The sequence below is a fragment of the Myxine glutinosa genome, chromosome 3 (assembly GCF_964187855.1).
Source record: "Myxine glutinosa chromosome 3, kmMyxGlut1.1, whole genome shotgun sequence".
Lineage (NCBI taxonomy): Eukaryota > Metazoa > Chordata > Myxini > Myxiniformes > Myxinidae > Myxine > Myxine glutinosa.
This window is the reverse complement of record NC_136263.1, coordinates 74,941,314-74,959,888: the sequence shown is the minus strand read 5'-3', so window position 1 is coordinate 74,959,888 and position 18,575 is coordinate 74,941,314. Positions and strand designations below refer to the sequence as shown.

The following is an 18,575-nucleotide window of genomic DNA, read 5'->3' as shown; positions in this document are numbered from 1 at the left end:
GGTTTACAATCTCCTGCAAAACAATGGATGTGTTGGAATAACATATAAACATGATCAGAAAACACCTACTAGGTGAGCAATTGCATTTTGATCCACAATAACAAGAGGTCAATAACCCCAGCATGAGTGAACATTCCTGTTCATGCAAATAAAACACTGCAGTTGAAAACTGCATCAATCCCTCACCGTCATAGTGAGCCTCTCCATTGGATCCTCCTGAAGCATCGCAGTCAGAAGGGAAACCAATGTTCCCCTTGCAAAGTTTGGTGGACTGTTTCCCACATTGAAGTCAGTCTTGTCATGTGATTATATGCAAAGAAGCAAAATAAATGTATTTGTGACCGAATCCGAAACATTCGTCGCAATTGAATAATTACATTTGCAGAATTAGCATATTCCAAACAAGCACCCACTGATGCAATTACCAAGGTTTGACTTTAATTACCAAGGTTTGAAACAAATAAAATACATTTTCATTCATCAATTGTTCCTGATGCAGTGCCTTCAGAAAGTATTCCCACCCCATGACTTTTTTGAACATTTTGTTGTGTTTTAGCTTGAATTTAAAATGGATTACATTGAGATTTTTTTGTCACTGATCGATACATAATACCGTATTTTCTGGTGTATTAACCACGCTTAAAAGTTAAAAAGTTAAAAGTTGGGCGTGTGGTTAATCCACAGATATAGAAAAAAAGTCTTAAAAACAATCAATGCTGAATTTCAATTAAATTCCAATTGTCACACATTTACCAGTAGATATACATTCTACATATCGGGGAATGTTTAGAGCTCCAGGTCCAGGTTTACCACAGCTCCTATGATACCTCAGTTCCAGGCCCCCAATCAGAAGAGACCCATAATGACCAAGATATATATTGTTTTAAGTGTATATTTTGCGCTATGTTTAAATAAAGATTATGTGTAGAATAGAATGCTGCTTTAAAAAAAATAGGGCCAATACCCCTGGGCACTCAACAGGAAGAATAAATCATTATACTTCACTAACCAAAGGTATGTTAACAGTATCACCTATTTTAAACCAATTAAAACGATTGCTAGAAGACAGGGCAGCATGCAGAATCACACCAACGTAATCATCAGATTTTAAACAAACAAACAAATAAAATACCTATTTTGGGGGGCAACGTCCCCCACCCAACCACCCATATACCTCCTGAGACCCGGATTTTTATAATGCCTTTAACAAACAATGGTACATCACGGGTGATAAAAGTTGTGATCAAGCTTCATCAAAATTGTGTTTGTCGTTTCGGAGAAGATAGCAAATACCTGTTTTGGTGGGTGTCAAACCTGGATCCACTTTGACCCCTGGTAGACCCTCTCAGACCCCAATTTTTTTATGCCATAAAGAAACTTGAGTTGCATCATACCAAATATCATTTTTGCCAAGTTTGGTCACAATCCCATCAACGGTTTCGGATAAGAGGTTGAAAGTGTTTATGGACTGACAGACTGACCGACCGACTCATGGAGGAATGACGCGCCAATGCATAAGCTTTCCGCAACTACTTTCCAGGTGCTGGGGAACCAGGAAATCATTGTCCCCTCTGGGTCGAGTTGAAGCATTTAATGGCTTGGAGAGACCATCAGAGATCAAAGCAATTACGGAAGAACATCAAAAGAATCACACTTATAAAATAAAACAGCACAATAATACAACGATAAGTACAACAGAACTCTCTGATAATCTCTGAATCAATGCGTCTCAAGTTCATGCATAGGATTGTCACACAATAGTAGGATGCAAATGTGCAGGTGTGGGGTGGGTGAATATGGGGCATGAACTACCCTATCGACTTTGGGGTGCTTGTTTTGCGTCACAGAATCAAAAGGAACTGTGTGAGGATACAAGACGTCAAAGAGAGTGGGGGGGGGGGGGTGTTGGACAAACCTTGTTTCATGTTTTCTTACTCCCAAGTCCCTTCAAACAAATTATCTACTGGTCCAGAGGTTGTTTAGCCTTTGCCGGCACAAAATGGCTTTGATCATTGTGCTCGATGTTCTTGTCCGAGGTCGTGCAACATTTTTTCTGTCTCTCCTTCATATTATTTCATTATCCCACTGTCCCTTTGACCTCCATATGTAGTCTTAAGTTTACATAGAATATATATATATATATATATATATATATATATATATATATATATATATATATATAATTTGTGCAGCGTCTGTCCTGTCCTGTGTTGTCACTGAACTACTTTCTCAAACTTTTGTGAAATCGTACCAAACTTCTGGAATGCACATATCTCTCCCGTCGGTATGTCCTAAGGGTATTTTGTTTGAAAAATCTTCCAATTTTTTTTTTTTTTTGGGGGGGGAATTTTTTTAGGAAATTTTTTTTTTCAACTTCAATTGTATCGACGCTTGGTGAGGCGAGCGTAGCGAGCCGAGCCAAGCTAGTATATATATATATATATATATATATATGCATAAGTATATATATCCCCCCCCTCCCTCCAAACCAACCCTCTCCCAACCCCCCCCCCCCTCCGCTTCCACCCCCCTCTGGTCCCCGCCCCCCATTTTATTCCCCCCTAAAACCAACCTCCTTCCCGCATTCCCCTTTACCGCATAGGGCCACATGTGATGATCTTGATATTATGGCAATTTTATTTTATCTTAAAATTTTTGCTTTAATATATTTGCAGTTTTAATTTAATTTACAATTTAATTGTTTACAAGTTTAACTTTTAATTAAATGTAATGATTGTTCCTGATTTTCTAAACACTTGAGTTATAATCCAGCATTGCTTATAGGATTATTTTGAGCCATTAATATGCAGTTGATTTTTGAATTTGGTCGGTAACGTCTCTGTTCATGAGAGCGGTGTGATACGGTTTCATTGGCTGTCCAGCTTTGCCCACCCCACTTTGCATATACACCACACACTTTGCATATAAGGGGATGTTGAGATGATTTTATCACTCTTGAGGAAGATTAACGGAGGCGTGTGGCTTCACATGTTGTTAATCGAAACGTTGAGTCTGTTTGTTCAATTAAAGGTTGGAGATCTTAGCATGGAGTCATTTGGATAGACTCCCAACCGCAAATCTTTGCATATATATATATATATATATATATATATATATAGATACATAGATATATATATATATATATATATATATATATATATATATATATACATAGATATATATATATATATATATATATATATATATATATATATATATATATATATATATATATATATATATATGTTATATATACTGAAACGCAAAAGAAACTTACCACCTTTGAAACCGTTAAATATCAACAATAACACTGCATGTAGTAAATGTGTGAACTTATTTGTGGACAATAGTGTCCTCACTGTCAGACAAAACGGTCACGGATGGTCACTTGAACCTTCAATGGTCACTTCATAGCACAGCTGTTGAACAGCCGTTTTGACTGTCAGTGATTAGCCAAGGGTTACGGGATGATTTTAATGAGCTGCACGTGATGTCTTGATATTGGCTTTAAAAAGGCCAGTGCAAAATGGGCATTTCAATCAACATGCCACGATTGTCAAGGGATCAACGGCAGCGTGCCCTGGGCATGCTGCAAGGCGGACTGAGCTACCGTGAGGTGGCACGTCGCCTTGGCTGTTCACACCAGACGATATCGGCCCTGGTGGACAGAGACACCCTCCACAACTCTGCAGATGACAGACCTCGATCAGGGAGGCCAAGAGTCACCACTGCAAGGCAGGACAGGCAGATGGTCCGAAGTCACCTGCGGGATCGAATCCGTCCAGCATCCCGCACTGCGGCAGAAACTCCGTGGCGTGCAAACCCACGGATCTCCAATGATACTGCACGAAGACGACTACATGACTATGGTCTGACTGCCAGAAGACCATACAGAGGCCCCGTGATGACGGCTGCCCATCGCCGCAACCGACAGAGATGGTGCCAGCAGCATCAGCGGTGGACCTTGGCGCAGTGGAACGAGGTCGCTTTCAGCGATGAGTCAAGGTTCTGTGTGGACAGTCCTGATGGGCGTGAGCGTGTCTGGAGAAGAACTGGCAAGCGATATGCCGATTGTTGCGTGCGTCAGGCCAACAAGTGGGGTGGCCCAAGTGTGATGGTGTGGGCCGCCATATCAGGCCGGTACAGGACGCCACTGGTGGTTGTGGATGGGAATCTTAACGCCCAGCGGTATGTGGATAACATCCTGCGACCTCATCTGCTGCCATTCCTGCTAGACCACCCAGAACTGAGAACCTTTCAGCATGACAACGCTCGTCCCCATGCTGCTCGCTTTACCACTGCATTTCTCCAAGGCGAGAACATCAACACCATGCAGTGGCCTGCGCTCTCCCCTGACCTGAATCCCATAGAGCACCTGTGGGATGAGCTTGGGAGACGCGTCGTTGGCAGGGCCAGGACACGGGCAGAGCTGCTTCAGACATTGAGGACTGAGTGGGACAGAATCCAGCAGCAATCCATCCAAAGACTGGTAGGCAGTATACGCCGACAATGCACTGCCTGTATCCAAAACAATGGTGGCCACACACGCTATTGAAAGGGGACTGACATTGCACCCTGTGCTGTTCTGTACTGTAGAACAAACTGATGAGATGGTGTATCTTGGTCAAAAACTTGACATGTCATCAATAAAATGCCAATGTTTCAATTAGCAATTGTTGGTTTGTTTTATTTTGAACTGTTACAATTTTGAACTGGCAGTCAGACCATAATCATGCAGTCGTCTTCATGCAGTATCATTGGAGATCCGTGGGATTGCACGCCCCGGAGTTTCTGCCGCAGTGCGGGATGCTGGACGGAATCGATCCCGCAGGTGACTTCGGGCCATCTGCCTGTCCTGCCTTGCAGTGGTGACTCTTGGCTTCCCTGATCGAGGTCTATCATCTGCAGAGTTGTGGAGGGTGTCTCTGTCCACCAGGGCCGATATCGTCTGGTGTGAACAGCCAAGGCGATGTGCCACCTCACGGTAGCTCAGTCCGCCTTGCAGCATGCCCAGGGCACGCTGCCGTTGATCCCTTGACAATCGTGGCATGTTGATTGAAATGCCCATTTTGCACTGGCCTTTTTAAAGCCAATATCAAGACATCACGTGCAGCTCATTAAAATCATCCCGTACCCCTTGGCTAATCACTGACAGTCAAAACGGCTGTTCAACAGCTGTGCTATGAAGTGACCATTGAAGGTTCAAGTGACCATTTTGTCTGACAGTGAGGACACTATTGTCCACAAATAAGTTCACACATTTACTACACGCAGTGTTATTGTTGATATTTAAAGGTTTCAAAGGTGGTAAGTTTCTTTTGTGTTTCAGTATATATATATATATATATATATATATATATATATATATATATATATATATATATATATATATATATATATATATATATAGATATATATATATATATATATATATATATATATATACATATATATACATATATATATATATACACATATATATATATATATATATATATACACATACATATATATATATATATATATACACATACATATATATATATATATATATACACATACATATATATATATATATACACATACATATATATATATATATATACACATACATATATATATATATACACATACATATATATATATATATATATACACATACATATATATATATATATATACACATACATATATATATATATATATACACATACATATATATATATATATATACATATATATATATATATATATATATATATATATATATATATATATATATATATATATATATATATATTTAAATATATATAGATATATATACATATACATATGTCCTTATCCTAATAGTTATAAGTACGAGTACCGTATATACTCGTGTATCGGTCGAGTTTTTTAAATGATTGTCATGGCCTAAATTTCGGGGTCGTCTTATGCACGAGTAATGTTTTGTGGGGTGATTCTGCAGGTCATAAACAAGGAAAAAAAGTCATAGGAAACAGTCTGGGTAGGTCAAAAATGGCAAATGAACATGATGGATCACCGCATTCGTCACGTTAATGCCTGGCAGCCACCATTTTGTATCCACCACAGACATGACAGAAACACAAAACCAGAAATTACCGAAATTGAACTCATAAAATTTATGCATAAGCATAACTCTCGCCAGGATGTATTTTCAGTGGTTTTTAAGGCTTTTGTGTAAAAACAAATATGGCGGCCGAACCACGTGACTGATGACGTCATCATTATTTTTTTCTAAACTAATTTAATCCTTGATGATGCTCAACAAATTTCAACTTGATCGGATAAGGTTTTGAACTTGTCGAATGATGACGTCATAATGGAGACACCTATGACATCAATAACATATATTCCCCATGGAGAGTTCTTTACAATGAGCCATGTCTCAATTTTTTCTATTCAGCGCTTTCCGAGATATGGAGGTGCAAACTTTTTTCGTTTTTCCAAGTTGGCGGCCAAACCACTTGACCTATGACGTCATAATTGATAATTATCGTAAAAAAAAATATACAGGTGGAGTTGCACCCATGGAAAAAATTTCCTGTCAATCGGACCAACGGTTGCAGAGAAAATCATATTTATTCTGTGCGGACAAACAGACAAATGACAAATCTAATCGGCCAGAGACCAAGGACTTGCCGAAATGTACTTTTTATCAGCCATTTTGGACAAATATAGCGGCCAAACCACATGACCGATGACGTCATCATTATTTGTTTTCTAAACTAATTTATTCCGAGATTATGATCAAGAAATTTCATCTTAATCGGTTGAGGTTTTGTACTTGTCGAAATTATGACGTCATAATGGAGACACCTATGACATCATCATTAATATATTTTATTCCCCATGGAGAGTTCTTTACAATGAGCCATGTCTCAATTTTTTCAATTCAGCACTTTCGGAGATATAGAGGTGCAAAGTTTTTCGGTTTTTCCAAGATGGCTGCCGAACCATGTGACCGATGACATCATCATTAACATATTTTATTCCCCATGGAGAGTTCTTTACAATGAGCCATGTCTCAATTCTTTCTATTCAGCACTTTCGGATATAGAGGTGCAATTTTTTTCGGTTTTTCGAAGATGGCGGCCGAATCACGTGACCGATGACATCATCATAATTATTTTTTCTCCACCAGTTTATGCCGACATGGTGCTCAAGAAATTGCATCTTGATTGAATGAAGTTTTGTACTTGTCGAATTATTACATCATAATGGAGGAACCTATGACATCATCATTAACATATTTTATTCCCCATGGAGAGTAATTTACAATGAGCCATGTCTCAATTCTTTCTATTCAGCACTTTAGGAGATGTAGAGGTGCAAAGCTTTTCGGTTTTTCCAAGATGGCGGCCGAACCACGTGACCGATGACGTCATAATTATTTGTTTTATGAACTAATTTATTCCTAGATTATGCTCAAGAAATTTAATCTTGATCGGATGAAGTTTTGTAGTTGTCGAATTATGACGTCATAATAGAGGCACCTATGACATCATCATTAACATATTTTATTCCCCGTGGAGAGCTTTTCACAATGAGCCATGTCTCAATTCTTTCTATTCAGCACATTAGGAGATGTAGAGGTGCAAAGTTTTTCGGTTTTTCCAAGATCGATGCCAAACCACGTGACCGATGACGTCATCGTTTTTTTTTTTCTCCACCAGTTTATGCCGACATGGCGCTCAAGAAAGTTCATCTAGATCGGATGAAGTTTTGTACTTGTCGAATTATCGAATTATGACATTATCATGGAGGCCTTGGGCCGAGAGAGTTAAAAATTGGGCATAGTCTATTCCAGGGCAAGACAAATATGTGTGTAAAGTATGGCGATGCTATGTGCAACGATGTAGACGTAGTACTGCGCACAAACAGACAAACAGACAGACACAGATGAAAAATCAGTCAAAGACGGAGGACATGACAGAACATATATTTTTTTAATCGGCCATTTTGGATCAAGTTTTTCGGTTTTTCCAAGATGGCGGCTGAACCACGTGACCGATGACGTCATCATTATTAATTTTTTTCTCCACCAGTTTATGCCGACATGGCGCTCAAGAAATTGCATCTTGATTGGATGAAGTTATGTACTTGTCAAATTATCGAATTATGACATTATAATGGAGGCCTTGGGCCGAGAGTGTTAACAATTGGGCACAGTCTATTCCAGGGCAAGACAAATATGTGTGTAAAGTTTGGCGATTCTTCATGCAACGGTGTCGATGTCGTACTGCGAACAAACAGACAGACAGACAGACAAACAGACAGACAGACAGACAAACAGACAAATGAAAAATCGGTCAGAGACCGAGGACTTGCCGGAATGTACTTTTTTATCGGCCATTTTGGACAACTATGGTGGACGAACCACGTGACCGATGACGTCATCATTGTTTGTTTTCTCAACTAATTTATTCCTTGATGATGCTCAAGAAATTTCATCTTGATCGGATGAAGTTTTGTACTTGTCGAATTATCGAATTATGACATTATCATGGAGGCCTTGGGCCGAGAGAGTTGAAAATTGGGCATAGTCTATTCCAGGGCAAGACAAATATGTGTGTAAAGTATGGCGATGCTATGTGCAACGATGTAGACGTAGTACTGCGCACAAACAGACAAACAGACAGACACAGATGAAAAATCAGTCAAAGACGGAGGACATGACAGAACATATATTTTTTTAATCGGTCATTTTGGATCAAGTTTTTCGGTTTTTCCAAGATGGCGGCTGAACCACGTGACCGATGACGTCATCATTATTTATTTTTTTCCCCATGGAGAGTTCTTTACAATGAGCCATGTCTCAATTTTTTCTGTTCAGCACTTTTGGAGATATGGAGGTGCTAAGTTTTTCGGTTTTTCCAAGATGGCGGCCGAACCACGTGACCTAGGACGTTATCAATTTATCATTAACATTTTATTCCCCATGGAGAGTTCTTTACAATGAGCCATGTCTCAATTTTTTCTGTTCAGTACTTTTGGAGATTTCGTGGTGCAAAGTTTTTCGGTTTTTCCAAGATGGCGGCCGAACCACGTCACCGATGACGTCATCAATTGGGCACAGTCTATTCCAGGGCAAGACCAATATGTGGGCAAAGTTTGGCGATTCTACGTGCAACGGTGTAGACGCAGTGCTGCAAACAGACAAACAGACAGATGAAAAATCGGTCAGAGACCGAGGACTTGCCGGAATGTACTTTTTTATTGGCCATTTAAGACAAATATGGCGGCCGAACCACGTGACTGATGACGTCATCATTAACATATTTTATTCCCCATGGAGAGTTCTTTCCATTGAGCCACGTCCCAAGTTTTTCTATTCAGGACTTTCGGAGATATGGAGGTGTAACGTTTTCCGGTTTTTCGAAGATGGCGGCCGAACCACGTGACATATGACCTCATCATTAACATATTTTATTCCCCATGGAGAGTTCTTTACAATGAGCCATGTCTCAATTTTTTCTGTTCAGCACTTTTGGAGATATAGTGGTGCAAAGTTTTGCCGTTTTTCCAAGATGGCGGCCGACCACGTGACATATGACATCATCATTAACATATTTTATTCCCCATGGAGAGTTCTTTACAATGAGCCATGTCTCAATTTTTTCTGTTCAGCACTTTTGGAGATTTCGTGCTGCAAAGTTTTGCCGTTTTTCCAAGATGGCAGCCGACCACGTGACCGGTGACGTCATCATTAACATATTTTATTCCCCATGGAGAGTTCATTACAATGAGCCATGTCTCAATTTTTTCTGTTCAGCACTTTTGGAGATATAGCGGTGCAAAGTTTTGCCGTTTTTCCAAGATGGCGGCCGACCACGTGACATATGACGTCATCATTAACATATTTTATTCCGCATGGAGAGTTCTTTACAATGAGCCATGTCTCAATTTTTTCTGTTCAGCACTTTTGGAGATTTCGTGGTGCAAAGTTTTGCCGTTTTTCCAAGATGGCGGCCGACCACGTGACTGATGATGTCATCATTAACATATTTTATTCCCCATGGAGAGTTCTTTACAATGAGCCATGTCTCAATTTTTTCTGTTCAGTACTTTCGGAGATATAGAAGTGCAAAGTTTTTCGGTTTTTCCAAGATGGCGGCCGAACCACGTCACCGATGACGTCATCAATTGGGCACAGTCTATTCCAGGGCAAGACCAATATGTGTGCAAAGTTTGGCGATTCTCCGTGCAACGGTGTAGACGTAGTGCTGCAAACAGACAAACAGACTGACCGATTTTTCATTTGTCTGTCTGTTTGTCTGAGACCGAGGACTTGCCGGAATGTACTTTTTTATCGGCCATTTAGGACAAATATGGCGGCCGAACCACGTGACCGATGACGTCATCATTAACATATTTTATTCCCCATGGAGAGTTCTTCACAATGAGCCATGTCTCAATTTTTTCTGTTCAGCACTTTTGGAGATATAGTGGTGAACAGTTTTGCCGTTTTTCCAAGATGGCGGCCGACCATGTGACTGATGACGTCATCATTAACATGTTTTATTCCCCATGGAGAGTTCTTTACAATGAGCCATGTCTCAATTTTTTCTGTTCAGCACTTTTGGAGATATAGTGGTGAACAGTTTTGCCGTTTTTCCAAGATGGCGGCCGACCATGTGACTGATGACGTCATCATTAACATGTTTTATTCCCCATGGAGAGTTCTTTACAATGAGCCATGTCTCAATTTTTTCTGTTCAGCACTTTTGGAGATATAGTGGAGCAAAGTTTTTCCGTTTTTCCAAGATGGCGGCCGACCACGTGACATATGACGTCATCATTAACATATTTTATTCCGCATGGAGAGTTCTTTACAATGAGCCATGTCTCAATTTTTTCTGTTCAGCACTTTTGGAGATTTCGTGGTGCAAAGTTTTGCCGTTTTTCCAAGATGGCGGCCGACCACGTGACTGATGGTCATCATTAACATATTTTATTCCCCATGGAGAGTTCTTTACAATGAGCCATGTCTCAATTTTTTCTATTCAGCACTTTCGGAGATATGGAGGTGCAAAAAAAATATTCTGCACCATTGGGAGATGGGGCCAAAAACGATGCACAGCAGGATATCTCAAAAAGTTGTGGACAGATTCGGACGAAACTTGGTGGACAGGTTGGGTGTGACAAGGCAGAATCGATGTGATTTTGGTGAAGATGTGGACATGGATTCGGCTACAAGAATTATTTAATTTCCTCAGTGATTCTTCACCATCGAGAGATCAAACCAAAAGCGATATATAACATTGTGGCGGACACAAAAGCCCACTGGCGTGGTGACATCATTCCACGCACGAAGTGGGCGGTGGCCACGCCCCAGGGGTAGGCGTGGCCTCATGATATACACCGGGCGACCAGCCCGGAGGAGTGGAGTGTTACAGTGTAGTCTTACAATAAAGACATTTATATGTTACCGCTTGTCCGCTTCCTCCTTGCTCACAAGCAGCGCGCGTAACGCCGCGCTTTACTGGTGACCCTCGACGTTGGATCTGCCGGAGCGATCCTTCCACACGCGATGCCATCGCCATGGCCGCCTTCGTCAAACTTCCGGAATTTTGGGAGGCTCAGGCCGAAGTCTGGTTCGTCCAGGCCGAAGCCCAATTTCAGCTTCGGCGCCTCACCAACGACGACCTGCGCTACTGCCATGTCGTCGCCTCCCTCGGGCCCGGCACGGCCGCTCGAGTTGTGTCCGTCCTTCGCCACCCACCGGACGGCCACAAGTACGAGGCACTCAAGCGGCTACTCCTAGCCACGTTCGGCCTCACGGACGACGCACGGGCCGATCGTCTCCTGGATCTCCCCGAGCTCGGTGAGACGCGCCCGTCGGTCCGAATGGACCATATGCTGTCACTGTTGGGCGACGAAGCCCCCGGTTCGCTATTCCGGGCGCTTTTCCGTCGCCAACTTCCAGCGCAGGTTCGCCTCGCGTTGGCCGGGACCGGGCTAACGGAACCCCGAGCATTGGCGGCCGAGGCGGACAAGTACTTCGCCGCTTCGGACACGCGGGCGAGCGTTGGCATGGCCGTCACGGCCTTCGACGCTGATGTTCCACAGCATCATCTTCTACAGCACGCTGATGTTCCACAGCATCATCTTCTACAGCACGCTGATGTTCCACAGCATCATCTTCTACAGCACGCTGATGTTCCACAGCATCATCTTCTACAGCACGCTGTGGTTCAGCAGCATGCTGATACGCACCTCGTGAACGCCGCCACGCCCCGCCCACCGCCGCGGCGAAAACCGCCACCGCGGGGAAACCCGTCGACGCCAGCCGCGCTCCTCCAGCTCCACCACCTGGTGCTGGTTCCACGCCAAGTTCGGCCACGAAGCTCGGCGGTGTCATCCGCCGTGCTCCTTCAACGGGTCGGGAAACGCCCGGGCCGGCGCTCAATTGTGGCGATGAGCGCCGGCCGTACGAGCAGCCTGCTGTTCATAACGGACACCTTCTCCGGGCACCGTTACCTGTGCGACACGGGAGCACAGGTGAGTGTCATTCCCGCCGGCACGTCAGACAAGCACGCCGCGGGTGGGGGCCCCGCGCTGCTTGCCGCGAACGGGACGCCCATCCGTACGTACGGAAAACGCTGCCTCTCTCTGCGGTTTGGAGGGCAGGTTTTCCGATGGACGTTCGTCACCGCCGACGTGCCCATGGCACTGCTTGGCGCGGACTTCCTGTGCGCTAATGGGCTCCTGGTCGACGTCAAGCGCAGACGGCTTGTCCAGGCCGAGACGTTCAGCTCGCTCGCATGTGCGTTGCCCAGCTCAACGAGCGGCTTGCCAAGCGGCTTGCCGAACGATTCGGTTCCGGCCACGTTGGTCTGTACGCTTCCGGCAGCGGACGCATTCACCCGCCTCCTCGCCGGCTTCCCGGCCCTCACGCGGCCCACCTTCTCGGCGGGGGCCGTCAAGCACGGGGTGGCCCATCACATCCCCACCGTCGGGCCACCGGTCTACGCCCGGGCACGCCGCCTCGAGCCGACGAAGCTGGCGGTGGCAAAAGCGGCGTTCGCTACCCTGGAGCGACTCGGCATCGTTCGGCGCTCAGAGAGCGCTTGGGCGTCGCCGCTGCACATCGTGCCGAAGCCCGGCGGGGGATGGCGACCGTGCGGGGACTATCGCCGTCTCAATGACGCCACGACTCCCGACCGCTACCCCGTCCCCCACATTCAGGACTTTTCCGCCCGTTTGGCGGGCAGGTCCTTCTTCTCGAAGGTGGACCTCATACGCGGCTACCATCAGGTCCCCGTCAGGCCGGAGGACGTCCCGAAGACGGCGGTCATCACGCCATTCGGACTCTTCGAGTTCCTGCGCATGCCCTTCGGTCTGAAGAATGCGGCTCAGGCGTTCCAGCGACTGATGGACAGCGTCCTGCGCGACTTGGATTTTGTCTACGTCTACCTGGACGATATCCTCGTCGCCAGCGCGTCCCGCGAAGAGCACCTACGCCACCTCCGCACGCTCTTCGAACGCCTGGGCCAGCATGGCCTGATTGTGAACCCCGCAAAGTGCCGGTTCGGCGCCGCCACAATCGATTTTCTGGGGCACCGTGTCACCAGGCACGGAGCCGTCCCCCTGCCGGCCAAGGTGGAGGCGGTGAAGGAGTTTCCGCGCCCCCGCACGATCAGAGGGCTGCAGGAGTTCCTGGGCATGGTGAACTTTTACCATCGGTTCCTGCCCCGTATCGCCCAGCTCCTGCGCCCCCTGCACGAAGCTCTCCGAGGTAAGCCGGGCAAAGGCGACGTTACCTGGACCGAGCAGATGGACACGGCGTTCACGGGCGCGAAGCTCGCTTTGGCTAACGCCACCATGCTCGCGCACCCGGCGCCCGATGCACCGATCGCCCTCACCACCGATGCCTCGGACTACGCGGTGGGCGCGGTGCACGAGCAATGGGTGCGTGGAGCTTGGCAACCGCTGGCGTTCTTTAGCCGGCAGCTTCGCCCGCCCGAACGCCGTTACAGTACCTTCGACCGCGAGTTGCTCGGACTTCACTTGGCGGTCAGGCACTTCCGTCATCTGCTCGAGGGCCGGGCGTTCACTGCCTTCGTCGACCACAAGCCGCTGATCTTCGTGATGGGCAAGGTCACCGAGCTGTGGTCGGCCCGGCAGCAGCGTCACCTCTCGGCCGTGTCCGAGTACACGACGGACATCCAGCACGTCGCGGGGAAGGACAACCCGGTTGCGGATTGCCTTTCCCGGGCCGTCGCCCACGCAGTCCACCTCGGCATCGACTATGCCCGGATGGCAGCGGACCAGGCCGCTGACCCCGACGTCCAGGCCTTGCGGACCGCCGTCACGGGCCTCCGCGTCACCGAGGTGCCGTTCGACGGCGCGGGCGCGGCCCTCTTGTGCGACGTCTCCCTCGGGCGTCCTCGCCCCATTGTGCCCGCGGGCTGGCAGCGCCAGGTGTTTGACGCCATCCACGGCCTGTCCCACCCGGGCGCGAGGGCCTCCCAAAGGCTGATCGCCGACAAGTTCGTCTGGCATGGCCTCCGGAAGGCCGTCCGCGGCTGGGCCAGGACGTGCCTCGCGTGCCAGCGCGCCAAGGTGCACCGGCACACCCAGGCCCCGTTGGCCCCGTTCACGGTGCCGGAACACCGGTTTGACCACGTCCACGTGGACCTGGTGGGACCTCTGCCCCCCTCGCGGGGTTTCACCTACGTCCTCACCATGGTGGACCGCACCACCCGGTGGCCGGAGGCCGTGCCCTTGGCGTCGACAACGGCGGCCGATGTCGCGCAGGCTTTCATCGCCACCTGGGTCGCCCGGTTCGGCGCCCCCTCAGACATCTCATCCGACCGCGGCCCCCAGTTCACCTCGGAGCTCTGGGGGGCGGTTGCGCAGGGGCTCGGGGTCCGGCTGCACCGAACCACGGCCTACCACCCCCAGGCTAACGGCCTGTGTGAGCGATTTCACCGCTCATTGAAGGCCGCGCTCCGGGCCACCCTCCGCGACGGCGGCTGGGTCGACAGGCTCCCCTGGGTCCTGCTGGGCCTCCGGACGGCACCCAAGGAGGACCTGCGCGCATCCGCGGCGGAGTTGGTCTTCGGGCAACCGCTGCGGGTGCCGGGCGAGTTCCTCCCCGACTCCACGGCACCATGGTCCGCGGCACAGCAGCGCTCCGCTCTGCAAGAGACCGCCCAGAGGTTCGCCCCGGTGCCAACGGCATGCCACGGGCACCCACCGACGCACGTCGCCCCGGAGCTTCGCACGGCGGAGTACGTCTTCGTCCGCCACGATGCCCATCGGACACCACTGCGGCCCCCGTACGACGGGCCTTTCCGCGTGCTGGAGACCGGGGCGAAGCACTTCACCCTGGACATCGGCGGTACTCCTGACCGCGTTTCGGTAGACCGCCTCAAGCCAGCCCACCTCGATGTGGACCATCCACCGCCAGTGGCCCGACCCCCACGTCGGGGCCGCCCTCCTGCGGGCGGACCCCCGGCACCGCCCAGCCCCGCCGCCACGGCGCCCCCCGGTCCTGCACCCATCCCAGGGGCAGCCAGGGGCATCCCACCTGGTATCCCTGCACCCCGGACGCCGCCGATCGCCAGGGGGCGCTTCGGCCGGGTCATTCGTCTGCCCCGCAAACTGGCCCTCCAGGTGCGCGGGAATTCTGGGGGGGCGCGTGTGGCGGACACAAAAGCCCACTGGCGTGGTGACATCATTCCACGCACGAAGTGGGCGGTGGCCACGCCCGAGGGGTAGGCGTGGCCTCATGATATACACCGGGCGACCAGCCCGGAGGAGTGGAGTGTTACAGTGTAGTCTTACAATAAAGACATTTATATGTTACCGCTTGTCCGCTTCCTCCTTGCTCACAAGCAGCGCGCGTAACGCCGCGCTTTAACATGATATTAAAAAAATTATGGATGAGTTATGACTAAACTAGGTGGATGAGTTGGTTCGGTGACAGGAACAAGCCGATTCGATTTTGGTTCAGGTCCGAATCCAGATGTGGTCTATCAGTGCATACAAACATAAACTGCTTAGCCTGGCGGGGGCGTTTCCAAGTGCCATTCTCGTTCATCATATTTTGGATAACGCAGCCTCGGGCTCTGGCATTATACATGGAAACACAAATCGATTACACCCCGCCCCGGACGAGGCAAAACGCTGGTGCACGTGACCGTGACGCCGGAAATGACGTTGCTGACACCACCCAGTCGTAGCTATGGTGACGCCGGAAAGGACGTTACTGAGACACTCGGTCTTAACCCTGGTGGAGCTCCGTACTAAAGCACGCGAGGAAATTGTGAGACTGAGATTTTATATACACATTCACCTTAGAAAAGCTTTTTTTTAATACACATTCACCTTAGAAAAGCTTTTTTTAAATACACATTCACCTTAGAAAAGCTTTTTTTTAAATACACATTCACCTTAGAAAAGCTTTTTTTTAATACACATTCACCTTAGAAAATCTTTTTTTTATATACACATTCACCTTAGAAAAGCTTTTTTAAAATACACATTCACCTTAGAAAAGCTTTTTTTTAAATACACATTCACCTTAGAAAAGCTTTTTAAAAATACACATTCACCTTAGAAAAGCTTTTTTTTAAATACACATTCACCTTAGAAAAGCTTTTTTAAAATACACATTCACCTTAGAAAAGCTTTTTTTAAATACACATTCACCTTAGAAAAGCTTTTTTTAAATACACATTCACCTTAGAAAAGCTTTTTTTTAAATACACATTCACCTGAGAAAAGCTTTTTTTAAATACACATTCACCTTAGAAAAGCTTTTTTTAAATACACATTCACCTTAGAAAAGCTTTTTTTTAATACACATTCACCTTAGAAAAGCTTTTTTTAAATACACATTCTCCTTAGAAAAGCTTTTTTTTATACACATTCACCTTAGAAAAGCTTTTTTTTAATACACATTCACCTTAGAAAAGCTTTTTTTAAATACACATTCTCCTTAGAAAAGCTTTTTTTTATACACATTCTCCTTAGAAAAGCTTTTTTTAAATACACATTCACCTTAGAAAAGCTTTTTTAAAATACACATTCACCTTAGAAAAGCTTTTTTTATACACATTCACTTCATTCAGAAGTTCAAAAAGATGCGATTACAAATCTCCCCTCACCCTCCCCACAACCCCTCCACCCTCTCCCCCCCTCCCCCACACTCCGCTTGGTCACTTGCATAATATTTACCCATATTTACTGGCATAACATTCACTCATAATTCATATTTACCCATAAATTATATTCACCCATAAATCATATTTACCCCTGCTATCGAAGGTGGGTGAAGGATGTGTTAGGTGTCTGTGTCTGTGTTACCCATGTCTGTTTGTCTGTTTGTCTGTGAACAAGATATCTCAAAAAGTTGTGGGCGGATTTGGACGGAATCTGTCGGAGAGGTAGCATATGTCATATATGACAAGGACGAAATGATTCGATTTTGGTGAAGATCCGGACCCGGCTGCTATCATTTTTTAAGTGATTCTTCACCATTGGGAGATAGGGCCAAAAACGATACATAGCGGGATATCTCAAAATGTTGTGGACAGATTTGGACGAAACTTGGTGGACTGGTTGGGTGTCTGACAAGAAAGAAGTGATTCAATTTTGATGACGTTTCGAATCCGGATCCGGATCAGATAATTTTAAAGTGATTTTTCACCATTGAGTTGTCGGGCTAAAATCGATATATAACACGATATCTCATTGCCCGCCGATGTCACTCTCCGAAGTATTATTTGTGCACATTTACCTCAGAAGTGCATTTGTACACAATGCACGCGGTGCAGCATCAGCGGACGCCAAAGGATATGTTGTCCATCGCCCCCTCCCAATACAGTGTCTATGAGCTGCACGGCGGTATTGCCGGGCACCAAAGGCCGAAGGTGCCCCGGCAATTTATTTAGGATATTTATTTATATTTATTTAATATTTTGGAGGATATTTATTTATTTGAAGTGGGGGTGATGTACTTTGAATGTGTCTATGCTTGTATGTTATATTTTTAGTTCCCCTGTCGTATAAATATACCTATGAAATAGCTAATTGATATCTCAAAAGTTACATCTGCGATTTGCAAATAAATACAGTTGTGTAAATAATATTCAAGCGGTTGGACATGCTCGAATGATTAGTTCAATTGTTTCAATGTTGATCTTAATGGAAAATATTGTTTTTTGGTGATGAGAATATTCACTTTTTCTTTGCAGGTGCAGTTTTGTACTTGTTTGCCGAACAGTTGTTTGCCGAACGCTTGACATCACCTGTTGACTTTGGTGAGAGTTTTTAGATCTGCTGTGGTGATAGTCAGCAGAGCTTTTCCGATACTCATTCGTCCGGCATCGTCTGTCATCTGTCTGCCGGTGTCTTATAAACTTTTTTCAAAGTGTATCTTCTCAAAGAGCTCATTGTGGATTCTTTCAATACTTGTTACACTGATTGTATGGGCTCCTCCCGTCAAAGTAGTAGATAATTTTTGGAATTTGTCTGTTTTTGAATTTTCTGAAACTTCAAATTGGACTTTATCATTGGAATTTCAAACTCTATCATTTCTC

General features: G+C 46.1%; 1 protein-coding gene across 1 annotated transcript in view; it reads right to left on the bottom strand.

The window, feature by feature from the left end:
* LOC144891205 (5'-AMP-activated protein kinase catalytic subunit alpha-1-like) overlaps positions 1-18,575 on the bottom strand; it is a 114,781-nt gene that overhangs the window by 44,494 nt on the left and 51,712 nt on the right. The window contains exons 5-6 of the mRNA XM_078773579.1: positions 187-294; positions 1-13 (exon numbers count right to left, since the gene is read on the bottom strand). The exon at positions 1-13 is cut by the window's left edge and continues 40 nt beyond it. Of these exons, the coding sequence (XP_078629705.1) occupies positions 1-13; positions 187-294 (121 nt within the window). The remainder of the gene's footprint in view (positions 14-186; positions 295-18,575) is intronic.